The following is a 21,457-nucleotide window of genomic DNA, read 5'->3' on the forward strand; positions in this document are numbered from 1 at the left end:
GCATTTTTATCATTTATTTCCTCTTCTAGTGAGCATGGTTAACCAAAGGAGGAAGCCAGAAAGTTAATCAAAGAATTGTTTGTATAAAGAAGCATGTGGTTTCTCACAAATTTAAATATTTAGACCGGAAATTGTAGGGCATTTTAGTATACTGTTGGGGGAAAAAGTGAAAGTTGCAATAAAGTAGAAACAGTCTTTGAAATAGTCTTAACTTGAATTAGTTTGGATTTTCTTAATACTTTCATTTATTAAGCAAATTGCTCTTGAGAGCATACAGTGTTCCACATCTGTTCTAGATGCTGAGGCTACATCAGTGAACAAAATAGAGAAAGCTCTGCCCTTAAGGGGTTTGCATTAGTAAGGTTAGTTGATAGAATTTAACAATGATAGTAAGCAAGTAATTTTTAAGAGATTTCTAGATACAGTTTTTAAGATATCATTGTAAGATGCACCATCAATTTAATAATCTTACAAGAAAAAAATTACTATGAATGTATACAGAAATTTTTATCCACTACCCACTTATCCATGTAATTGCATATCATTTTTTCCTCAGTGTTACAGTCAAAATTTGAGTTCAGTCTGTTTCATATTTAGAATCTGAAGTTTTCTGAATCACTGCTTTTAGACCATGAATAATGGCATCTTGATAATACACACACTGCTTTTACTTCCTGACATCCTGATCACGTTAGTATCAAGGATTACCGGCATAAATTTGAGTCACGGAGAAGAATGCAGGAGTTCATCTGCTTTTTCTAATTGGTTGAAGTTGAGGTTTCTTTGTTTTTAATTGGGAGTTAAACAGGTTCATTTGCAAATTAACTGAAATCGTTCAGTTAATTGAGGTGCTTGATGCCTGAATCATGGCACCAAGTTAGTCTGAACCTCTTGTTTTTAAGATTCTGTGTCTGTTTTGTGAATTGGACCTTGCATTGCCTGCCATGCAGAGGCAATTTTGGACAAACACAGTAATTCTGTTTCAGTGTTGAAGACGTGTTCAACAACAAAACAAATACTAATTTACATAAAATTAAAACGTGTGTTGTGTTTCCATTGACCATACCAATTGAGGTTATGATCAGGTGCCTAATATGCACTACTAAATCCTTAGGCGAATAGGCAGTGACAACTGTATTACAACTTTATTTCCTGCCTGGCTGGTTTCAAATTTCTTCTGACATTGCATTTAAAACATACTCTGTTTCCAAAGCACTACAATTTGAGGAGAATGTGTCTTAGGGATAAAAATATGTATGAATTACTTAAGCTTTGCAAACATCTAAATGTCCTACCTTTTTTTAATTTTGCTTGTAATAGTAGTAATATAGCCAATAGAGGGCATAGAATTTTTTTTAACAGATGAAACACAAATCCATAAATCAGCTAGCTGTCTTTACTTAAGTATATATTCAGTGTTTTGGCAGTTGATTTATCTTTTCCTTTTATGCAAATGGCAAATATTTTCAGTGCCATTTTCTTATAGGAAAAAAATATATTTTAAAGGTCTTTCATTTTCTAATTCAAATATCTGGTAAGTTTTTTACTGATTGTTTTTCTTTTCCTCCTACAGCTTTGGGAACTCCTTTATAAATTGCAGTTTGTGTACACTTACATTGCCCCATGGCAAATTACATGGGGTTCTGCTTTCCATGCTTTTGCTCAGCCCTTTGCAGTACCCCGTATCCTTCCAATAAAAGTTGTATAAGAAAGGGCGGTCATATCCTTATTGTGAATGTTGGTTTATAGACATTTAAATTACTAGGTGATAAATTATCAAATATTCTCAGTGCTTTGGGTGCACCCACAGATCATCTGAACATGAGGACAGTATTAAAGTTTTATAATTAATGCTGATTTAAAATTTTATGTTTACAGATATGAGTACTTTTAATAAATACAAGATGTTTAGAAATATTTTTTAAATACTTATTTGAGAGAGAGAGAGAGAGAGAGAGAGATAAAATATATCCCAAGCAGGCTCCGCACTGTCAGTACAAAGCCTCACGCGGGACTTGAACCCACAAACCATGAGATCATTACCTGAACCAAAACCAACAGCAGACGCTTAACTGACTGAGCCACCCAGGCACTCCTAGAAATATTTTTAAATGAAGATTACAAACATTTTTCATAATCATGATTGTAATTTAACTATGTCTAAAATGTTCTAATCTCATCATTTCTTAAAAGTACTTTCTAAATAAAAGTAAAGGTTAGTGACTACGTGGATAGAAATACAGATTTTCTGTTTGTGTAAATTTTAGTTTTATCTTGTGGAAAATTAAAGCCAGCATCTTTATCCCAGGGTAATATATGGACTTTTCCCAAATATGTATTAGCAGATGTTTATTTGATTCCCTTCAAAGCATCATGCCAGGCTGTACTATCCTGGCTTGTCTTCCTGCTTGTACCCCCTTATATTGTCCAGTGACACCCTCTTCTGTATTCCTGTGACAAACTTCACATTGTTTTCATTGCGGTAATGGCAATGTGTTTGTGAGATGTATTTGTGTGTGTGTGCGTGCTCACTCAAATGAATGTTAAAGTCCTTAACCAGCTTTTTATAGATTCAGCCATGTTGTTTGTTCAGGCTGCTGTATCGGCCTTTTTTTCTACTCCACTAAATCCCTTTCTAGGAAGTGCAATATTCATCACTTCGTATGTTCGACCTGTCAAATTCTGGGAGAGAGACTATAAGTGAGTACAACAAAGCATTTGAAAGCCAATTTTATCTATGTTTTACTAGGAAAAACTATCAACAGCATTATCATAAATATTTCATGGTTAATAATTTTTGTGTCGAAATATTTTGCTAAAACTTTATAAATACTCTTGAAGTTTCAAAATCACATAAAATTAGAAGAGTCAGAGTAACTGTTCTATATTTTCTCTGCCATTTTTCCTGAGATTTTTTAAAAACCTAGTTCTTGGTGAATATATTCCTTTTTCTTTTTTCTTTTAATGCTATTTCTTAGAGTTCCACATTAATACAGCTCTGAAACTTTATGCTATACAATGTTATGTCATTATAGCAGTCATAACTAGTTATAGTTTCCTGAGAAATATCTATTTGTAGAGCTAAATTTTCTATAGATTACATCTGGTTTCTCATGAGCAGAACTTTTTAATGACCATCTCTGTGCATAAAGTATTTTCTCCATTTAGATTTAGTTTCTTTGGCTAGCTGTTTCATCTGATGCCTGCTAACTATCCTTATGTGTAATCTCTCCAAACTTCCTTCCTTCCTTCCTTCCTTCCTTCCTTCCTTCCTTCCTTCCTTCCTTCCTTCTTTCTTTCTTCTTTCTTTCTTTCTTTCTTTCCTTCCTTCCTTCCTTCCTTCCTTCCTTCCTTCCTTCCTTCCTTCCTTCCTCCCTCCCTCCCTCCCTCCCTCCCTCCCTCCCTCCCTCCCTTCCTTCCTTTTGGAAAGATTATCCAAAAGGGGAATTACTGAGTCACGGAACCTAAACATTTTAAAGGCGTTTAACATGTATTGACATTGATTCAAAAAGAGCTTATACTAATTTGTAATTCTATGGGCCATCTCCATGACTGCCTCTTTTCTCTCTACACTTTCACACATCAGTGCACCTAATAGGTGAAAATAGTGGTCTCACCTTTTAAACAGTGGAATAGCTTGTGGATTGGAAGCTTTTGCTCTGGTCTTTTATCTAAAACCACACTTGGTGTTTCTCTTTTTGATGAATTTCTGTGTTACTGATGTTCTCAGGTTATTTAATTTTGGTCCAAAATATTGTCTGTGGCAGCAGTTTTGGTCTCAGAACCCCTTTACTCTCTTCACGGTTATTGAAATGTCAGGAGTTTTTGTTGACACAGGATTTATCTACAGATACTTACTGTGTTAGAAATCAAAACTCAGAAAAATTCAAATGTTTATTAATTAGTTTAAAAATAGCAACAATAAACCCATTATGTGTTAATATAAATAACAGTTTTTAATGAAAATTACTGTAATTTCTATACCAGCAAAAAAAATCAGTGAGAAGAGTGTCACTGTTTTTGTAGTTTTATAAATCTCTGTAATGTCTGGCTCAGTAAAAGACAGCTGGATTCTCATAACTGCTTCTGCAACCAATCTGTTGTTGCAATATGTTGTTTTGGTTGAATTATATGGAGAAAATCTGGCCTCGCACAGACACAGAGCTGGAAAAGAAAGAAGTATTTTAATAGCCTTTTTAAACAATTGTGGATATTTCTCTTTGATCTTTCACTAGAAGTCGACACATGGTAGTTTCCTAAAGATTAGTTGCAATATGGAGTCTTAAAACCATATCTGTTGTTGGGGAAGAAGAATTTCCTCTACCCTTCAAGATCCTTCTAGCTCAACTAAGAATCAAATTGACATGAGACAGATGAACAGGAGGAAATCAAATTTAATAGTGTGCATATGTGGAATCCACACAGATGTGGAAATTCCAGAGACATGTAACGTGATACTTACATGAGCTAAGGAGAGAGGTAAGGGTCTTAGGATACAAAGGGGAGAAGATCATTAATAAGAAGGTGAAAGGAGGTGTAAGGAATGTGTTTGTTGGTAAGCTCTCAAACTCATTGTAGTAAATATACATTTTCCCAAATTCTGATTTTTGCTGAAAAACTTGAATTTTGTTATTGGCAACAGGACAGACTCACTTTCTTCATTTTTGAGAAATGTCTGTCAAGTATGCAAGTCTGAATAATCACAGTAAAAGTGATGTCCCATGAAAAAAAAAAAAGTACCAAGTGCAGCTTGCAATTCAAACAGTGGCACAAATGCAATCCCTTGAGACAACCATCACACAATATGAAAAAGACCTATACTGAGGAGGTGTGATTTAATAAAACTAATTTTTTTATTGCTTCATTAAAGACATTTTCAATTCAAATGTGAATTTTTGTTTTATTGTTTTTTTCTTGTGCATGTGTGGCAGTAAAAAATACAGTTTGATACCACTGCTTTGATTCAAGTTGAAGTGCTGGTAGTTATACCCACCGTTACTTTCGCACCATCAATGCACTTGTCGACATGGTGAAAAAAGTCAGTAACAGCTCAAGATTGTTATGAAAATCATTTTGATCTGGAAAACTGCCTGAAAGGGTCTTGAGGCCCCTGCTTCCAGTTCTGTGGACCACATTTTAGCAACGACTGTTCTAAAGAACACTGTATCATTGGACATTAATAGATGTACCTTCCCCTTGCAAAAATGTTTCATGCACTGTATATCTCTAAGAACTATATACGGTACACATTTTTAATGAATTTTTTTTTTTTTTGCATTAAACTCATTAATGTCTTTCTACCCACTGTTCAATTTAACATGTTAGGAGATAACTGCTGTGTTTATGTATAATGAAGGTGGGAGAGTAAAAAACCTTATCCCTAAACTACACTACTGAGGAGTTTTAGCAATATGCCGATCATAGATTTTTCTCAGAGATATACATAAAGTGATAATACTTAACTTCAATTATATGGTTTTCTCCTTTTTAATTAAGGCTTAGTAAAAATGTTGTTTTGCCCTCTTCAGCACAAAACGAGTGGATCATTCGAATACCAGATTGGCTTCCCAGCTTGATAGAAATCCAGGTAAAAGTTCCATTTGTGAGTAAAGAAGCAAGTCTAAGAAATGTGTTACTTATATATATTTCGCTTCCTAACTGATCGGGAATCCTCTGTCAGTTCCAAATTGTCATTTTTCAAAGACTATACAGTAAAACCTTGGTGTGTGAGCATAATTCATTCCAGAAACATGCTTGTGATCCACAGCACTTGTATATCAGAGTGAATTTCAAGAACCATTGGCTCAGTTGTGATCATGTGACATTTGGCGTCATGTACTGCTTATATCGTAAGACATCTCTCGTTTATCAAGTTAAAATTTATTAGAAATGTTTGCTCGTCTTGTGGACTACTCGCAGAATAAGTTACTCATGGTCCAAGGTTTTACTATCTATCCTTTGCTTGTTGTTCTGCTTTAGCAAAGTATATGTGAATTCGAGTATCTACAATGTATATGCCCATCTTTTATAAAGTGCACTTTAAGAATGCTCAGAGGAATTAAAAATGCCATTGAAAGATATTGTCTTCCAGAGGTTAAAAAGTAGAACAGTTAAACTGGTCAAGTGTATCAAAGAATATGCAATCTGACCAATAGGTATATTTATTAATATATTTGCTTCCCCTGCTTCCCTGAATATTTAGGTAAATATTCATTTAATTTCATTTAGTTTATTGTGTATAAAGATGTCATGTGAGGGAACCATTCAAGACAGAGCTTCAGTACGTGGTATTTGGGTGGTGGTACCATTATCTAAAGTCTGGCTCCTTAGTTTTGTCATTGGGGAAACATCCTTTTGTCAGCCCACCTGTTAGTAATTGGACACATAGAGGGTGAATCTCACTAATCCAACTGTAAGAAATTAACCAGAATTCCAATGTATTAATTTAATAAAAGAAATCTAACTCAAAGGTAGACTGAAGTGTTTGTATCCATTTGACTCTCAGATTCCTTCAAATACTCTGTCTACTTGAGAAACCTAATTAATAATCAAATGGTTTTTGTAACTCTAAAATTGGATTATGTAGGACTAGTTACTTGATAATAACGACTGTTGTCACCACATACTGGTAGATAAAACAGCCATCTCGGCTCTATGTGCTTGGAATGTGTCCTTGTGTAAAGGGCTTGGAATTCTCATGATGCAAATGATGCCATTGTGTATGTTAAAAAAGGCCAAATCCTGAATTAATATGCATGCTTTTTTTTTAACTTTAAAAAAATGTTTTAAAGATTTTATATTATTTTTAAAGTTTATTTATTTATTTTGAAAGAGACAGAGCACGAGCAGGGGAGAGGCAGAGAGAGAGAGAGAGAGAGAGAGAGAGAGAGAGAGTGAGTCCCAAGCAGGCTCCATGCTCAGTGAGGAGCCCCGATGCAGGGCTCAGTCCCACCTGAGGTGATGTCAAGAATTTGGGGCTCAGCTGACTGAGCCACCAGGCACCCCTGTAACTCTAAATTCTGAACCTCTTCTCATTACCCTGTTTCATTTTTAAATAGAAATTGTTAGGGTATTAATATTATTTTTCTTGTCAAAAAAAATTTCCCTAACTAGAAATTAGCTTTAATATTTTTAACAATCTTGTTGACGTGACAGAGATGTAGGGTAAAGTGTAACATTTTTAATCCCTTCTTACAGGATCAGATGACAACAATCTGAATTCCATCTTTTATGAACATTTAACCAGATCCCTACAACACAGTCTTTGTGGTGATTTGCTCCTAGGACGGTGGGGAAACTACAGTACGGGGGACTGTTTCATTCTTGCCTCTGACTACCTCAATGCATTAGTACACCTTATAGAGATAGGCAACGGGCTAGTCACTTTCCAGCTGCGGGGACTTGAATTCAGAGGTAAGACATTCACCTCTTAATTTCTATTGGGTTTTATGTGTTTACATCTCAGATCAAAAATCAGCATAAAATTAGATCCTTAATCTTTGGAATTGTGGAATGAAAAGAGTTGTTAAAAGAACAATTTTTAGATACTCTTCCAAATTTCACATTTAGAGAAGAATCTTTTTTTTTCAAGTTTGTTTATTTATTTTGAGAGAGAAAGAGAGATGCACATAAGCACAAGTAGGGGAGAGGCAGAGAGAGAAACCTAAGCAGGCTCCACTCTGTCAGTGGAGAACCCCAATGCAGGACTCGAACTCATGAACCATGAGATCATGCCCTAAGCCAAAATCGAGAGTTAGATGCTTAACCAACTGAGCCACCTGGGTGCCCCAGAGAAGAATCATTTTTGTGGTATGCCAAAATATGTAAAGGGTAGCATCATTTGTGTATAACCGACTATGTTCCTGGTGATGTTGAGTTTCTGTTGCTTTCTGCTTGCTGTCTTGTCATTTTCTTTGTGAGAAGTTGCATATATTTGTTAGATGGCTAGCAGCATCTAGAATGCTGTATTGTGTGAGGCATAGAGTAGCCAACCAGGTACTTTCAGGCAGACACCATGCCTTTGTCCTCAACAAATGTTTGTTTTGAAGTGAAGCTCCCATAACATCAAAACAGTTTTAAAGGGAACAAGTCAATGGCATTTAGTGCATTCACAGTGTTGTACAACTATTAGAGTAGGCAGTTGGTTAGGTTCAAGCAGGATGCCTGGAGGTCAGTAAAGAAGACAGGGCCGGCTGTCTGGAAAGTCAGAGGCCTGTCCTGGCAGGATCTTAAAACAAAGCTACAAGAAGCCCGAACAAACCAGATAGGCCCAAGATGACTGACAAAATAGGCCAGTGACCCCTGACCAAATATGAAAAAAAAGTGTGAAACCTTGCTTTCAAGAAAACCCCACCTCAAGTAATGAATATTCCTCCCCCAAGTTAACACCTGTCATTAAGTGATAGAAACCCAACCCCCTGCAGGTGCAGGTCTCTTGCTCGTTCTCTCTCTGTCTCTCTGTCTTGCGTTTGCCCACTCAAATCTCATGAGTGTACTTCTGCTTTAATGAACTTTCTTGTGTTGCTCATCTGCTGTGTTGTGCCTGTCCTCGAATTCTTTGTGGTGACAAGACCAAGAGCCTTCAGCCACATCTTTGGGACATGTTGGGTTGAGGCCTCAGGACCTGGAGTCTCCCCGTTTCATCCATCTAGACAACCATCACCTCTGTCTTGTTCAAAGCATTGTCATCACCACAAATAAAACCTCACACCCATTAAGCGGTTACTCCCTATTCCCCTACCAGCCCTCAACAATTTTGTATAACGACACATGAAGCTGTTTCTACACAGAAAATCATGTGTTCAGAAACATACCAACTTGATGTTATCAACTGCTATAAGTTGAATATTTTGTAAACATGAATAGAAACTTGTTTTATAGGAATTGAGGAAAGTCATATTAATGTGTAGCTTTTCAATCTAGGGAACATTTGAACTTGAGAGTTTTTAGAGAGAACATCCAAGCTGTGTTTTGATCTACTCTAAGAAGTGCCTTGCATGCTTTTGACTTGAAATGGGAAATAAGAAAGCATTTGACTAGATAGAGGATCAAATCAGGTTTATACCCTATAGCTTTATTTCTACCCTGGTATTGAATCAGAAGGTTTGGACCTTTGTTAGGTAATATCTTTGCTAATGGAGCAAGTGATTTTCTAAAATTATTCCATTCACTGAAAGTAAGATTGTACTTGTGTGACACTCGAATTAAGGCACTAAATGTTGATGTTTGTTATTCATTTATGATGTTTGTCATCCAATCTCTCTCTTTCAAAATGTCCTATTCTTGTTTTATGATTTGTTTCTGCCTCTCCAACAGAGCCCAAGACCTTAATTCCATCTCTCTAGAGTCTTATCTAATGTTCAGAACTAACCCAACTAAACTCATCCAAAAGTCAGCACCCCCTCACCACGACACCTACTACTGCCGTGACCTTAACTTTTTAAAAAGAATTCACCTTTCTTTTTTAACTTTTTTGTTTTTTAAACAAATGTGTATGGGGAGGATATTTTATCTAGCATTTCTGTATGTGTGAGTCAGAAGGGGGTCCTTCTTAGGATCTGCTAATTTCACCATAGTGGTCAGAAACTCTCCAAATCAGAAATTGATCCAAATTCTCACTCTTCCAACTTTCACTCTCTGGTACCAAGTAGATTCAAATAAAATTTTGGACAGATTTTTTACCATTCAGACTCTATTTGCCAAACAAAACTCAAACTTATGTGGGAACATAGTATGTCTTACCATCTGAATTTGTGCTGGATTTGGATAGCAAGAGATACCTATAATTCTTTACTCAGCCATAGTGATTTTTTAAAAATGCTTATTTATTTGGGGGGAGGGAAGAGAGAGAGAGAGGGAGAGAGAGAATCCCAAGCAGGCTTCACGCTGGCAGACACAGGGCTCAATATCATGAACTGTGAGATCATGACCTGGGCCGGTATCAGGAGTCGGACACTCAACTGACCGAGTCACCTAGGTGCCCCAGTGATTTTTTCTCTACAGGCAAATTTGATCATATCCCTTTCAGACCTAAAATTTTCAGCGGCTTTCCATTGCATTTAAAATAGAGTTCATATCCTTAGCATGCCCTACCACACTGTTTGTTATCTGGCTTTGCCAGTTTCTCCAACCCCACTTTATCCCACCGTCCTCACTCACTCTAGTCACACTGGCCTTGCTTTCAGGGTCTTAACTGTGCTGTTCTTTACTAAGGACTTTTTACTGCCTTTCCTTTTGCCCAAAACGTACCAGCCATCCCCCCTCCTCCCACCAGTCTTCCACCTGGCTAATTCCTTAATTATCTTTAAGCATTAACCTAAATATCGCTTTCTCAGAGAAGCCTTCTCTAAACACCTAGCCCACATGATTATCTCATGTTGCCATTTATACCTCCTTAGCACTCAGCATAATTATAATTTCATACTTATTTGTGTTTGTTTGAGGTGTATTTCTCCTTTAGCCCAGAGGTGGCAAACTTTTCTGTAAAAAGCCGGATAGTAAATAGTTTGGGCTTTTGGAAGCATGCACATTTTCTGTTGCATATTTTTATTTGATTTTTTTTTTTTAAACAATGCTTGAAAAACAAAAACCATTCTTAGTTTGGATTTGGCCCTGGGCTGTATTTTGCAAACCTTTGCAGTAGGTTGTAAGCTCCTCAAGAGCAGGAATCTTGTCTGCTGTATTCATTACTGTGTATCCAGTACTTACTTCAGCAGTTAGCATATAATACATAATTAATTTTGTAGAATGATTAAGTAAGTATATAGCTGTTTCTCCTTTCTTTTTATTCAGAATTCTCATGAGGTCTGTTTATGTTCTTGCCTATATCTTGTGATCTTTGGTTATTTTCTTTCCTTCACAGTGTTATCCCCTGTCCCAACTACCTACTGCCTCTCAAAATACTAATCAAGAGCGTCAGTATTTTGCCAAAAAGATATTTGGATCTGCTGAGCATTTTGATGTATCTTCTGGGTATAGTCCATTAAGCCAATTTAATTCCTTGATTTTACTGTGTCTTGCAGTGGATTCTAAATATTAAGTGACATTCAACTAAACAGATTTCTTGATCAGTTTGCTATACATCTTGGTTAAATCCCTGTATATTTATTTCATTTCCATTTATATTTTACTGATATTCTTAATATTCTTTTCCATGTAAATTTTATGTCAAAGATTTATCAATCATTTTTTTGTCTACCAAAATTTTATTATTATAACTTCTACAGTGTTAACTTTTTATTTGTAAACGTTACTTCTGCCAAGCACAGTTTTCCGGGTCAAACTTTATAGGTCAAAATGTATTATGCTAATGGGATTCCTCTCGGTTTTTACTTAAATTACTTTCGACATGTCTGTTTTTCATAATTGCCAGTTTTATTTAATTTCATCAGTAATATTCACTATGAAGTGACTGAAAGACATAGCTAATCCAGGAAATAATTGGTAATGGGTTCCTTATAGCGTATTCTGGAATCCCTTTCCAGGTCTCAGTGTTCTTTTTTTCAGTTGCTAGTATTAATTCCTATGTTTTTTAATGACTTTATTTTCTAAGCCAAATGTATTATCAGGGTATGTTGGGGTAGGAACTGTTCTTGGGATTTGTATGGTAGAGTAAAAACACCCCCCATTAATGCAGTTACTCAGTTCACTTTATTCTGCTGCTCTGAACAAGGGTCTCATTCTGTCTCCTCAATAAATGTCAGCATCTCCAAGTTCCCTCTTGCCATGTGTCTTTTCTATATACTGCTCACAAAGTGATCTGCACAGAGTAGAGCTGTCTTTCATTGTGTCCCTCCTTTACTTAAAAACCTTTGGTCTAGTCAGACCTTCCAGAAAGATGACAAAATGAATAAAATGAAGTAATAACATAAAATCTAAGGAACAGACCCAGCTTCATGCCACACTTTTAAAATGCCGGTCTCAGGATGTTTCTTCTAGAAACTGAATTATTCTTTGCCCTCTCTAGCCTATTCTGGCACATGGAAAAAGGAGAATTTCTCCAGGCTTGTTACAAAGCCAGTGTAATACTGATAACAAAATACAACTAAACTGACTAAAAAAGTAACTAGTTTAACCCACATGTGGCCATAGATGCAAAATTTTTCAGAACCCAGAATCAGCAGAAACCAGGAGTTCCTTTTTTCAGGTTCCTTTTCCTAGTTGAGTCATTTTCATTTTTTAAATTAAGTATTAGAAAGCAAATTAATAGAATTCATCTTTTAATAGGTTATAGGAGAAGACAATAAAATACGATGTTCCAGAAGATGCTAGGAGACTTTTGATTGAATTTCATTTCCTTTATTGGTCTGAAAAATACTTCCTAAAATCACACACATCCTTATTCTGAAAAGGGAAAAAAAAAAAGTTTGTGACTATAGATCTGTAGTCATGAGCGTGTGTGGTGGTCAGCTGCAGCAGACGTTCCTGCTAATGTCAGGTTCAAGCCAGGGTTTTTCTTTTTACCACGGTGTGACATTGTTCCGGAAGTACTCAGCAATGTACTTGAGTAAGAAATGAAATAGCAGAGCTGTTCAGAGTTCTAGAGTGATAAACAACATGGCTCTTGAGCCCTGTCCCAGCCTACCTCTTCAGCCTTATCGTTCACACCACCACCAACACCAACAAAAACCACCACCACCACCCGGGTTGGTTTTCATGGCATCTGTTTCTCTCAGAGCAGTGTTTTTCAAACCTGGATGGTGTATATGTTCTCTTTAAAGAAAAAAATTATTGTAAAGTCTCATATAAGTTATTTAGCCTAAATATGTGACTTTATAAAATTATGTGTAATCCCCTTATAATTATTATGTAAGGAATTGATTAATTAAGTGGAAGCAAGACCACAGAACAAGATAAGATAAAAATTAACATCAGTGTGACAGGTGATATCTTATTGGCACTAGATTGCTGTGGGTGTAATTGTGTATTCCAATTTTGTATTTTCCCTTCAGTAACACTAATGCAGGAAATGCCTGTTTGGTATCTTGTATAAAAGAATGTAACTTCAAAGAATTGTTTGCTAGTGCTAAATAATCAGATCTCATAACTAATTAAATTTTATCAGCAGATAAGCTTCAAATGCCAATAATATAATTTTAACCAATTATTGTTGGAATTGGCAGCAGAAAAATTATGTATTTAAGATTAAATTATCATGAACCTTTACAGTTTATATATCCAAATAAGCAGGATGTACATAATATTCCTGCTTGCAGTATGGACATGATACTGAAAAACAGAGCTCAGATTCTTTTGAGTTCTGCATGTCTGGCTATATTGTGTGCCCTGTGACGATTTACTTCTAATTCAGTCCTTCCCTTATTGAATTAACTCAAACCTTCATGAGATGTCCCTTTACTCATTGGCCTTCATTTGACATAAATGCTATTGTAAACCCAAATTTGAAAAGTTTGGGATCAGTGAATCAAAATTAAGAGGGTTACTGCGCAAATTTTCAGAACCTTCAATGCACTAATGCATGTTGTGATTCTTCGGGAAATGAATATATGATATGTCTACTTTCTGGAGCTTCCTGCAGTTTGTTAATGAACATTCCAGGGCAAATCAGTCACATACTTTCAATTACTATAAAAGGTGTCTTTTTTCTAAATTTCTTGTGTCTTTGAAGCATTTATTTTTCTACTTCATATTTTTTTTTCTCCTTTGTATTCACTCATCTCTCTCTCTCTCTCTCTCTCTCTCTCTCTCTCTCTCTCTCATTCTCTTTAAGGTACTTACTGTCAACAACGGGAAGTAGAGGCCATTACTGAAGGCGTTGAAGAAGATGAAGGATTTTGCTGTTGTGAACCTGGTCATATTCCTCATGTGCTTTCATTTAATGCTGCATTTAGCCAGCGCTGGCTAGCTTGGGAAGTGATAGTCACTAAGTATATTCTGGAGGGGTATAGCATCACTGACAATAGTGCTGCTTCTATGCTTCAAGTCTTTGATCTTCGGAAAGTACTCACCACTTACTATGTCAAGGTAAGGGAATGTGCCTCATTAGATCTTCTGATAGTTGGAAGTTTTTCTTGGGAAAGACTTATGTATATTTTTTGTACCTGTGCTTTGCTTCTAAGTAGTGATTTAAATTCTCTAGTATCCAGTAAGTCAGTAAAGTATACCTATGAAGGTCTTGCTGTTTCTTTTTTTAGTTGAACTTAGTCCATTTGTTTATTAATAATAATAGCTATTATTTGTAGTTTGTGTGTTTTAGGCACTGGGCTAAGGAATATGCATATATACAAATATATGTATCTTACCCAGTTTCCTAAGGGAGTATCACATCTCTGTTTTACAAGTAAACAAAAATCAGATGTTACCTGTCCCAAGTCCTCTAACTAGCAAATGGAGTTATGGATTTAAAACATAGGCTTGTCTGACTCCTGCGCCCTTGCTGTTGACCACTGCTTTGCACTGCTTTCAATAAACTGAATAAAAGTATTGCAAGATTTGGGAGTTCCCCAAGACCACCCTCACTTGTGACACCACTGCAGGGGCCACTCTCAGATTCAGTAATTTGCCAGAAGGACTCACAGAACTCAGCAAGGCCATTATACTCTTGATTAGGATTTATAACGGTGGAAGGATACAGATTAAAATCAGCCATGCAAATAGGCATATAGGGCAGGGTCCAGAAACACCAAGGCATGAGCTTCCGGTCGTCTTCTCCTGGTGTAGTTGTGCACACAATGCCCATTTCTCCTGGCAGCAAATGTGTGACAGTATTCACAGAGTATTGTCAACTAAGGAAGCTTGCTTCAGCCACGGTATATAGAGTTTTTATTGGAGTGCAGTCACTTAAATGTGGCTGACCACCCACACGGCCAGCCTTAGTTTCCAGCTCCTCCAGAGGTCATGGCTCTAAGCCCCAAGTGAACAAAGAGTCTTAATCAGCCAAGGCATTCCAAGGGAGTAGAAGTTATTTCCCAGGACCCAAGGGCAGATACCAAACCTCTCTTTGGGCAAGGCTAGTTCTTTACTACACCGGTATTCTGTTTTTGCTGAAGATTTTACAAGATTACAGCACAGCTATGATTTGGCGGCCTGCAGACAAGGCCAATATTTTCAAGAGGGAAATGTATGCTAAATTTCGGTGACCCATGTCTGGATTTTCCATATCTGTTTTACTTCCTCTATGTATCACCTTATTTGTGCTGATTGGGATGAATGTTAAATCTTATATTTAATGTTTGGTTAAACCCAACCTCAGGGAGATAGATTTTATAGTTTTTACATGCTGTGCGTCTGCATGTGTATATGGGATTTTCCAATTCTGATTCTAAATAGATATATTTCTGTCGCTTTATTATTATAATTCTATAACTTGACCTAGTATCACAAGCTGATTTAATAACTTTCTATGAGCAATTTCTCAAATCCATCACAGTAAAGTTTTTCTGCCTCTCTTAAAATACCCTAAACTCAAAAGTTCTAAAATCAATAGAATTATTTTGAATTTGCCTTGCTGAATTTATGGTTGTGATTTTTAAAGTATTAAATTAACTGTTCATCCAGAAAGACCTGAGGTACATTTTTTACAGCATTCCTAAAATGTATTCTTACAGTATTGAGCTAGAATAAAATATTAAGTTATACAATCAGTATAAACTGTTGGCATTTATTTAGTGAGAAATTGGAGTGAATCCAAATTATAATTTAACCTGGATTTTTTTTTTTAAATCTTTCCCCCATTAGGGTATCATTTATTATGTTACAACTTCTTCTAAGCTAGAGGAGTGGCTAGCTAATGAGACAATGCAGGAGGGACTGCGTTTGTGTGCAGATCGAAATTATGTTGATGTAGACCCAACATTTAATCCAAACATTGATGAAGACTATGACCATCGACTAGCTGGCATATCCAGGGAGAGTTTCTGTGTGATTTACCTCAACTGGATAGAGTATTGCTCTTCCCGAAGAGCAAAGGTAGAGGTTATTTCATTTATAACTGTTTGAGCCTATTTTTTCAGAGATGGAAAGACTATCCCTGTTTGTTATTATGAGGTCAGTTTTTCCAGATCTTCCTCTTCCTGATCATCTGAGTAAGAGAATCTGCAGTTGTTAAAAAAATATAAAACAAAACTCAGAGGTTGAGGGGAAGCAGTATTCTCCAGATAGCAATTTGATTTTCTTTACTATAGTTATAGTCACTGGGAGGGTAATACAGCCGTCACTAATAGCCAGCTTATGTCCAGAAATAACTAATTAATAGAGAGAATATTGTATTTTCAGGAGAGGACGTTATCAGTAATGGTGTATACCAGTAAATACTTTGAGATGTTTTGCCAAGATCCTTATACTTTATAAAACAGCCAGTTTTTTAAGTTTGTTCTGCTATTATAAAGTATTAGATTTTACTTAAAGGTTTCAAAGAGCCTCCTCATACATATTGATACTTCATTTTATACTGATTTGCTAAGCTTCTTCTCATTAGAACTATTTGAAGACATGGAAATTGTATGCTAGTTGAGTTCTTCATTCTGATTTGTTAAATATCTTCTGATTTGTTAAAATACCTTTATACCTTTCTGATAACTAATGTTCTTTGTTTTTTAAAGCCACTGGATGTAGACAAAGATTCATCCCTGGTGACTCTTTGTTATGGACTTTGTGTTCTGGGACGGAGAGCTTTGGGGACTGCATCCCACCATATGTCCAGGCAAGGAAGGCATTTCTGTTTTCAGGAAAAGAGTAGGGGGAGTTATATAACATAAATCTGAAAAATCTGAGATAGCTTTTTAGAATGCTTATTCTATGCTAATTTATTGCAAAAGTCTCTTTTGATACTGGTTTTTTATAGATCTTTGAACATAGTTGAGTTCTCTCAAGTGGTTAATAGCTGGCTTTTAAAATTCAGACGTGTGGGTAACTACTGGTAACAAGAATTTAATGGAGTTAAGGCATTTTTAATAATCACCCCATAAAGTTTATTGGTCTCCCCCTGTTTTATATCTGTTTTTCTAATGATTTACCTCTTTTTATTTTTCCATATATCCATGTAGTTTTTGTCCAAAGCATTTATGCTTTTAATATGGCTAATATAGTACATTAGATTTAGGGAGTATAAATATAAACTGAATTTCTTGACATACGCATCTTAATGAATTAGAATTAAGAAATATTACCTGGTTTAGATTCTTTTGTGATTACTATATGTTTTCCAATAGGCCCTCCTTAAGTTTTTGTAGCTTATATACTCTTCGTTGTTGATTTTCATGGACTCACTGTTATAGTGGTTACTAAACAAGGATCCCAGCTCAAACAGGCCCTATATCCCTTGTGATTCTGATTGAGGGGTTCTGGCATTAGTACAGTCTTTGGAATCTGTATTTGCAAAACACTCCCAGATGATTCTGATGTACAACCACATGTAAGAATCAGTGTGATGGTAGATCTTTGTCAAAATGTGTAAACTTTTATCTCCAATCCTAACAGTAATTTAGAGTCATTCCTCTATGGACTGCATGCCCTATTTAAGGGAGATTTCCGTATTTCTTCAATTCGAGATGAATGGATCTTTGCTGACATGGAATTACTAAGGAAAGTAGTAGTCCCGGGGATCCGCATGTCCATTAAACTTCATCAGGTAAGAAAAGGAAAACTATAATGTATTACTGGTGTTTAATGGTGCTGGTTCACTTCCAAATTATGTTCCTGGGGAACTTTTTGAGAAACATTTCATTTGAAAAGCAGAAAAACATGATTTATGGCAAGATGTTAAATCTTAGAAGCCTGAACGTATGTTTCTAAGAGTAAATTTGAATATTAATATTAAAGAGTAAATGATCTGGGCACGAACTTGAGGCAAACTGTAAGCAGTGACAAACTGGAAATAAAGGTCCCTCACCCTTAGAGTTCTTGTTTTGACCTCACATTTCACATGTGATTCAAGCCTCTTCCGTAGCTGAATGTTAGCCAACTCCCAGTGCACTGGAGTAGCATCTCGGCGGAGTTGTAAGTGCTGCTATTACTGAACTCTGTGTTTAGTGTAGCAAGTTATACAGAACGATAGATGGTCAGGACAGATTTAACCTTAGTTAAATAATCCTAATAGGGTAATAAAAATTAAAATGTAACCCCCAAATACGTTTCCAAAGCCCTGGATCATTTCAAGACTGTATTATGAGATTAAGAACTGGTGCTTGCTGCCCTAATCATTCCACTTGACAATAGTCATCAGATCTGGTGACAAAGACTGCCTGATAAGCCTCATTAAAATGCATCTTTTATACTCAAATCTGTTTGAATATTTTCCCCCCACATACAGGGTGAATTACTCTGCAAGTGATAATACTATAATCTAAGACTGCTGGAATAAAGTCAATGTCCCATATTATTTAGGAGATTACTGATCAGGGATATATTATTTGAAAGTCTCTGTTGAAAATGGAATAGTATTTTGAGGATCATGGAGAAAATGTACATTTGGGAACAAAGAGTTGTCCATCTTCAGACTGGCTTTCTGGTTTTGAGACAATTCAGTGTCTTTAAAAGAAAAAAATAATGACTTTAGGTTAAAGTGTTTTTAAAACTTCAGAATTTCTCAAAAGGCACTGATTAATATATCTGCTCTGTAAGAAATACTCTTTTACATAACATGATTATCTAACAACTCCAAATAGATCGTCAGTTAATTCTAAAAGTTATGACAAGTATTTTATCTCCATTTGTCAGAGAAGAAACTGAGGCACAGGGTATCTGTATTTTCTGATACCCTAGGTCTTTGCCGCCATCTCTCCCTACAGGTGCTCTTACCTGTTCTTACCACGTTCATTTCCTTACATGTTCCTTTGGCGGTGGCGTTATTGCCTGTGACAGTGTTTCTCTACCTTACATGATGGCCCAACACAGTTGGTTAAACTCACTCTCATTAGCCGTGACTGACAACAACAATGACAAGCAGGGGGTAAGGGGTTGGAATCAGGAACCCAGGAGCCACGGAAGGCTGGTGAGGGGAAGGTAGGGAACACAAGTGCCCCTGGAAAAATTCCATAATTCTGACACACCTTTGAGAAGGCTGAGGTGGACCCATTCAGTGGTAAGAAACAACCATTTATGAGCATCATTTTGAGACAGAATTTGGGTTGCCCATGAGGGACTTTCAGGCCAAGAAAAGATAGATCTGTAAATAGGTAATCTCCAAGGTTTGTATGTTGTATACTCCTGAAAACTCCCAAAAGCAAAAAATGGGCAATGTTAAGCGAACAATCTTAAAAGAGAGGATATGCATACACATTCCATAGAACCCAGAAATAATTACCTAAGAGAATGAAAGTTTATGTCTGTACAAAGAACACACATGTGTGCATTGGAGTCTTAATTGTAATTGCCTCAAACTGGAAACAACTCAACTGTCCATCAACAGACGAACAAACTATGGTATATCTACATGATAGAATATTACCTAGCAATAAAAAGGAATGGACTACTGTTAGACTCCACAACATGAATGAATCTCAAACATTATGCAGAGTAGAAGCCAGACATAAAAAGAGACATATTGTATAATTTTATTTATATAAAATCTAAAGCCAAACTAGTCTGTAGCCACAGAGAGCAGATTAGTGGTCCTTTGGGATGTGGAGATTGATTGAATGCCAAAAGACAGGAAGGAGTGTTTGGGGATGAGGGAGAACTTTTATATCTAGAATGTAGCAGTGGTTACATGGGTGTGCATATTTGTCAAAATGTTTCTAACTGCATGGTTAAAATGGTATCGTTTGTTATATGTAACTTATACTTCAAACTTAAAAAAAGGTTTTTTTTCCCCAGAAAGCTAGAAATATAAAGTTTCTCTTAACCCTTGCCTCTCAATCTTTGCTAATGTGTGTTTAGTACTTTGTAGGTGTTTTTAATTTTTGCTTTTTCCTTTACAGTTCTTTTTTGATTTTTTAATTCTCCAATCTAATGTATTATGTTTTTACTTTATAAATTAAAATTTATAATCTGTGTAGTATTTATAATTTTACACTGTTGTACAGCATATTAGTGTTCTTATATACATGATGTCTCCACAACCCAGAAAATTATCATTATTATTATTATTTTTTAGTAAACTGGGGGGGAAACCCATTTATTTATTTAATTTTTGAGAGACAGAGACAGAAGGTGAGTGGGGGAGGGGCAGAGAGAGAGAGGAAGGTACAGAATCTGAAACAGGCTCCAGGCTCTGAGCTGTCAGCACAGAGCCCCACACAGGGCTCGAACAACCGTGAGATCACCACCTGAGCCGAAGTCTGATCCTTAACTGACTGAGCTACCCAGGCGCCCCAACCCAGAAAATCATTGAAATCCCAATTTGGTAGGTGAAGACTAAGAACTCAGAGAAATTAAGCAAATTGCCTTTTTTATGTGTTCTCTTGTTCATGTGTTTTCTTCCCTATTTAATCATTTTGTAAAACACTTTACCTCCTTGTTTTACCATTGTCATTAGTCTCAACATCCAGTTTGGCTTATAAGTGACATGATGAAAATCTTACAGTCAGTCTGTGATTGAGGACAAAGATGTCTTGTTTTGAGAGTGTGTGCGTGAGAGAAAGCAGGGGAGGAGCAGAAGGAGAAAGAGAAAGAATCTTCAGCAGGCTCCCTGCTCAGCAGAGAGCCTGACATGGGGATCAGTCTCACAACCCTGAGATTATGACCTGGGCCAAAATCAAGAGTCAGATGTTCAACTGACCGAGGCACCCACGTGCCCCATATTTCTTATTCGTCTTTACATCATCATTGCTTAGCACAATGCTTGGCCGCCAATGAATGCTAAATGAATCAGTTTCATTATCTTCAAAAAATATATCTTGTGCATTGGCTTATAACTTCTCAAGTGTATTTTTAAAACGCCTTTGAAAAACTTTTGCCAGAACTGGGAACATTTGCTCTTTTTATTTGAAACATAATGAAAAAGATCACCCAAGAGTATTTTCCCATCACCCCATACCATTGTACAGCCCTTCCAAGAAGCAGCCACTGCCAATAATTTGATGTATATCTTTTCTGATTTCCCTAAGTTCATAGACATTTCCATCTATATGTATAAATATTTGCCTTTTTAAAAATATAATTGTGCTACATAAAATGATCTGTGGCATATGCTTTCCCCCCTATTTAATATAACATGGATGGGGTATCTGGGTGGCTCATTTGGTTAAGTGTCCAACTCTTGATTTTGGCTCAGGTCATGATCTCACAGTTCGTAAGATCAAGGCCTGTGTTGGGCTCTGTGCAGACATCAAGGAGCCTGCTGAGGATTCTCTCTCTCTCTCTCTCTCTCTCTCTCTCTCTGCCCCTCCCCTGCTCAGTGTACATATGTGTGTGCTCTCTATTTCTCTCTCAAAATAAATAAACTTAAAAAATACATATAACATGAATAGCCAGCACATACAGAGGCACATCACATTTTTAACAGCTCTGTAGTATTTCAGGGTATGATTTTTAACTATAGTTTATTTAGCAATTTCTG

At 36.3% G+C, this 21,457-nt stretch overlaps 1 protein-coding gene across 11 annotated transcripts in view; it reads left to right on the forward strand.

Moving 5' to 3' along the window:
* Positions 1-21,457, forward strand: part of PCNX1 (pecanex 1) — a 178,366-nt gene that overhangs the window by 133,663 nt on the left and 23,246 nt on the right. For 10 of the 11 annotated variants that reach the window (XM_053224632.1, XM_053224627.1, XM_053224628.1 and 7 more), the window contains 8 exons: positions 1,574-1,682; positions 2,571-2,700; positions 5,529-5,587; positions 7,198-7,413; positions 13,730-13,983; positions 15,697-15,927; positions 16,560-16,660; positions 17,437-17,587. In XM_053224632.1, the coding sequence (XP_053080607.1) occupies positions 1,574-1,682; positions 2,571-2,700; positions 5,529-5,587; positions 7,198-7,413; positions 13,730-13,983; positions 15,697-15,927; positions 16,560-16,660; positions 17,437-17,587 (1,251 nt within the window). The remainder of the gene's footprint in view (positions 1-1,573; positions 1,683-2,570; positions 2,701-5,528; positions 5,588-7,197; positions 7,414-13,729; positions 13,984-15,696; positions 15,928-16,559; positions 16,661-17,436; positions 17,588-21,457) is intronic. The other variant, XM_053224629.1, reaches the window with a different exon arrangement.

The sequence above is a fragment of the Acinonyx jubatus genome, chromosome B3 (genome assembly GCF_027475565.1).
Source record: "Acinonyx jubatus isolate Ajub_Pintada_27869175 chromosome B3, VMU_Ajub_asm_v1.0, whole genome shotgun sequence".
Taxonomy (NCBI): domain Eukaryota; kingdom Metazoa; phylum Chordata; class Mammalia; order Carnivora; family Felidae; genus Acinonyx; species Acinonyx jubatus.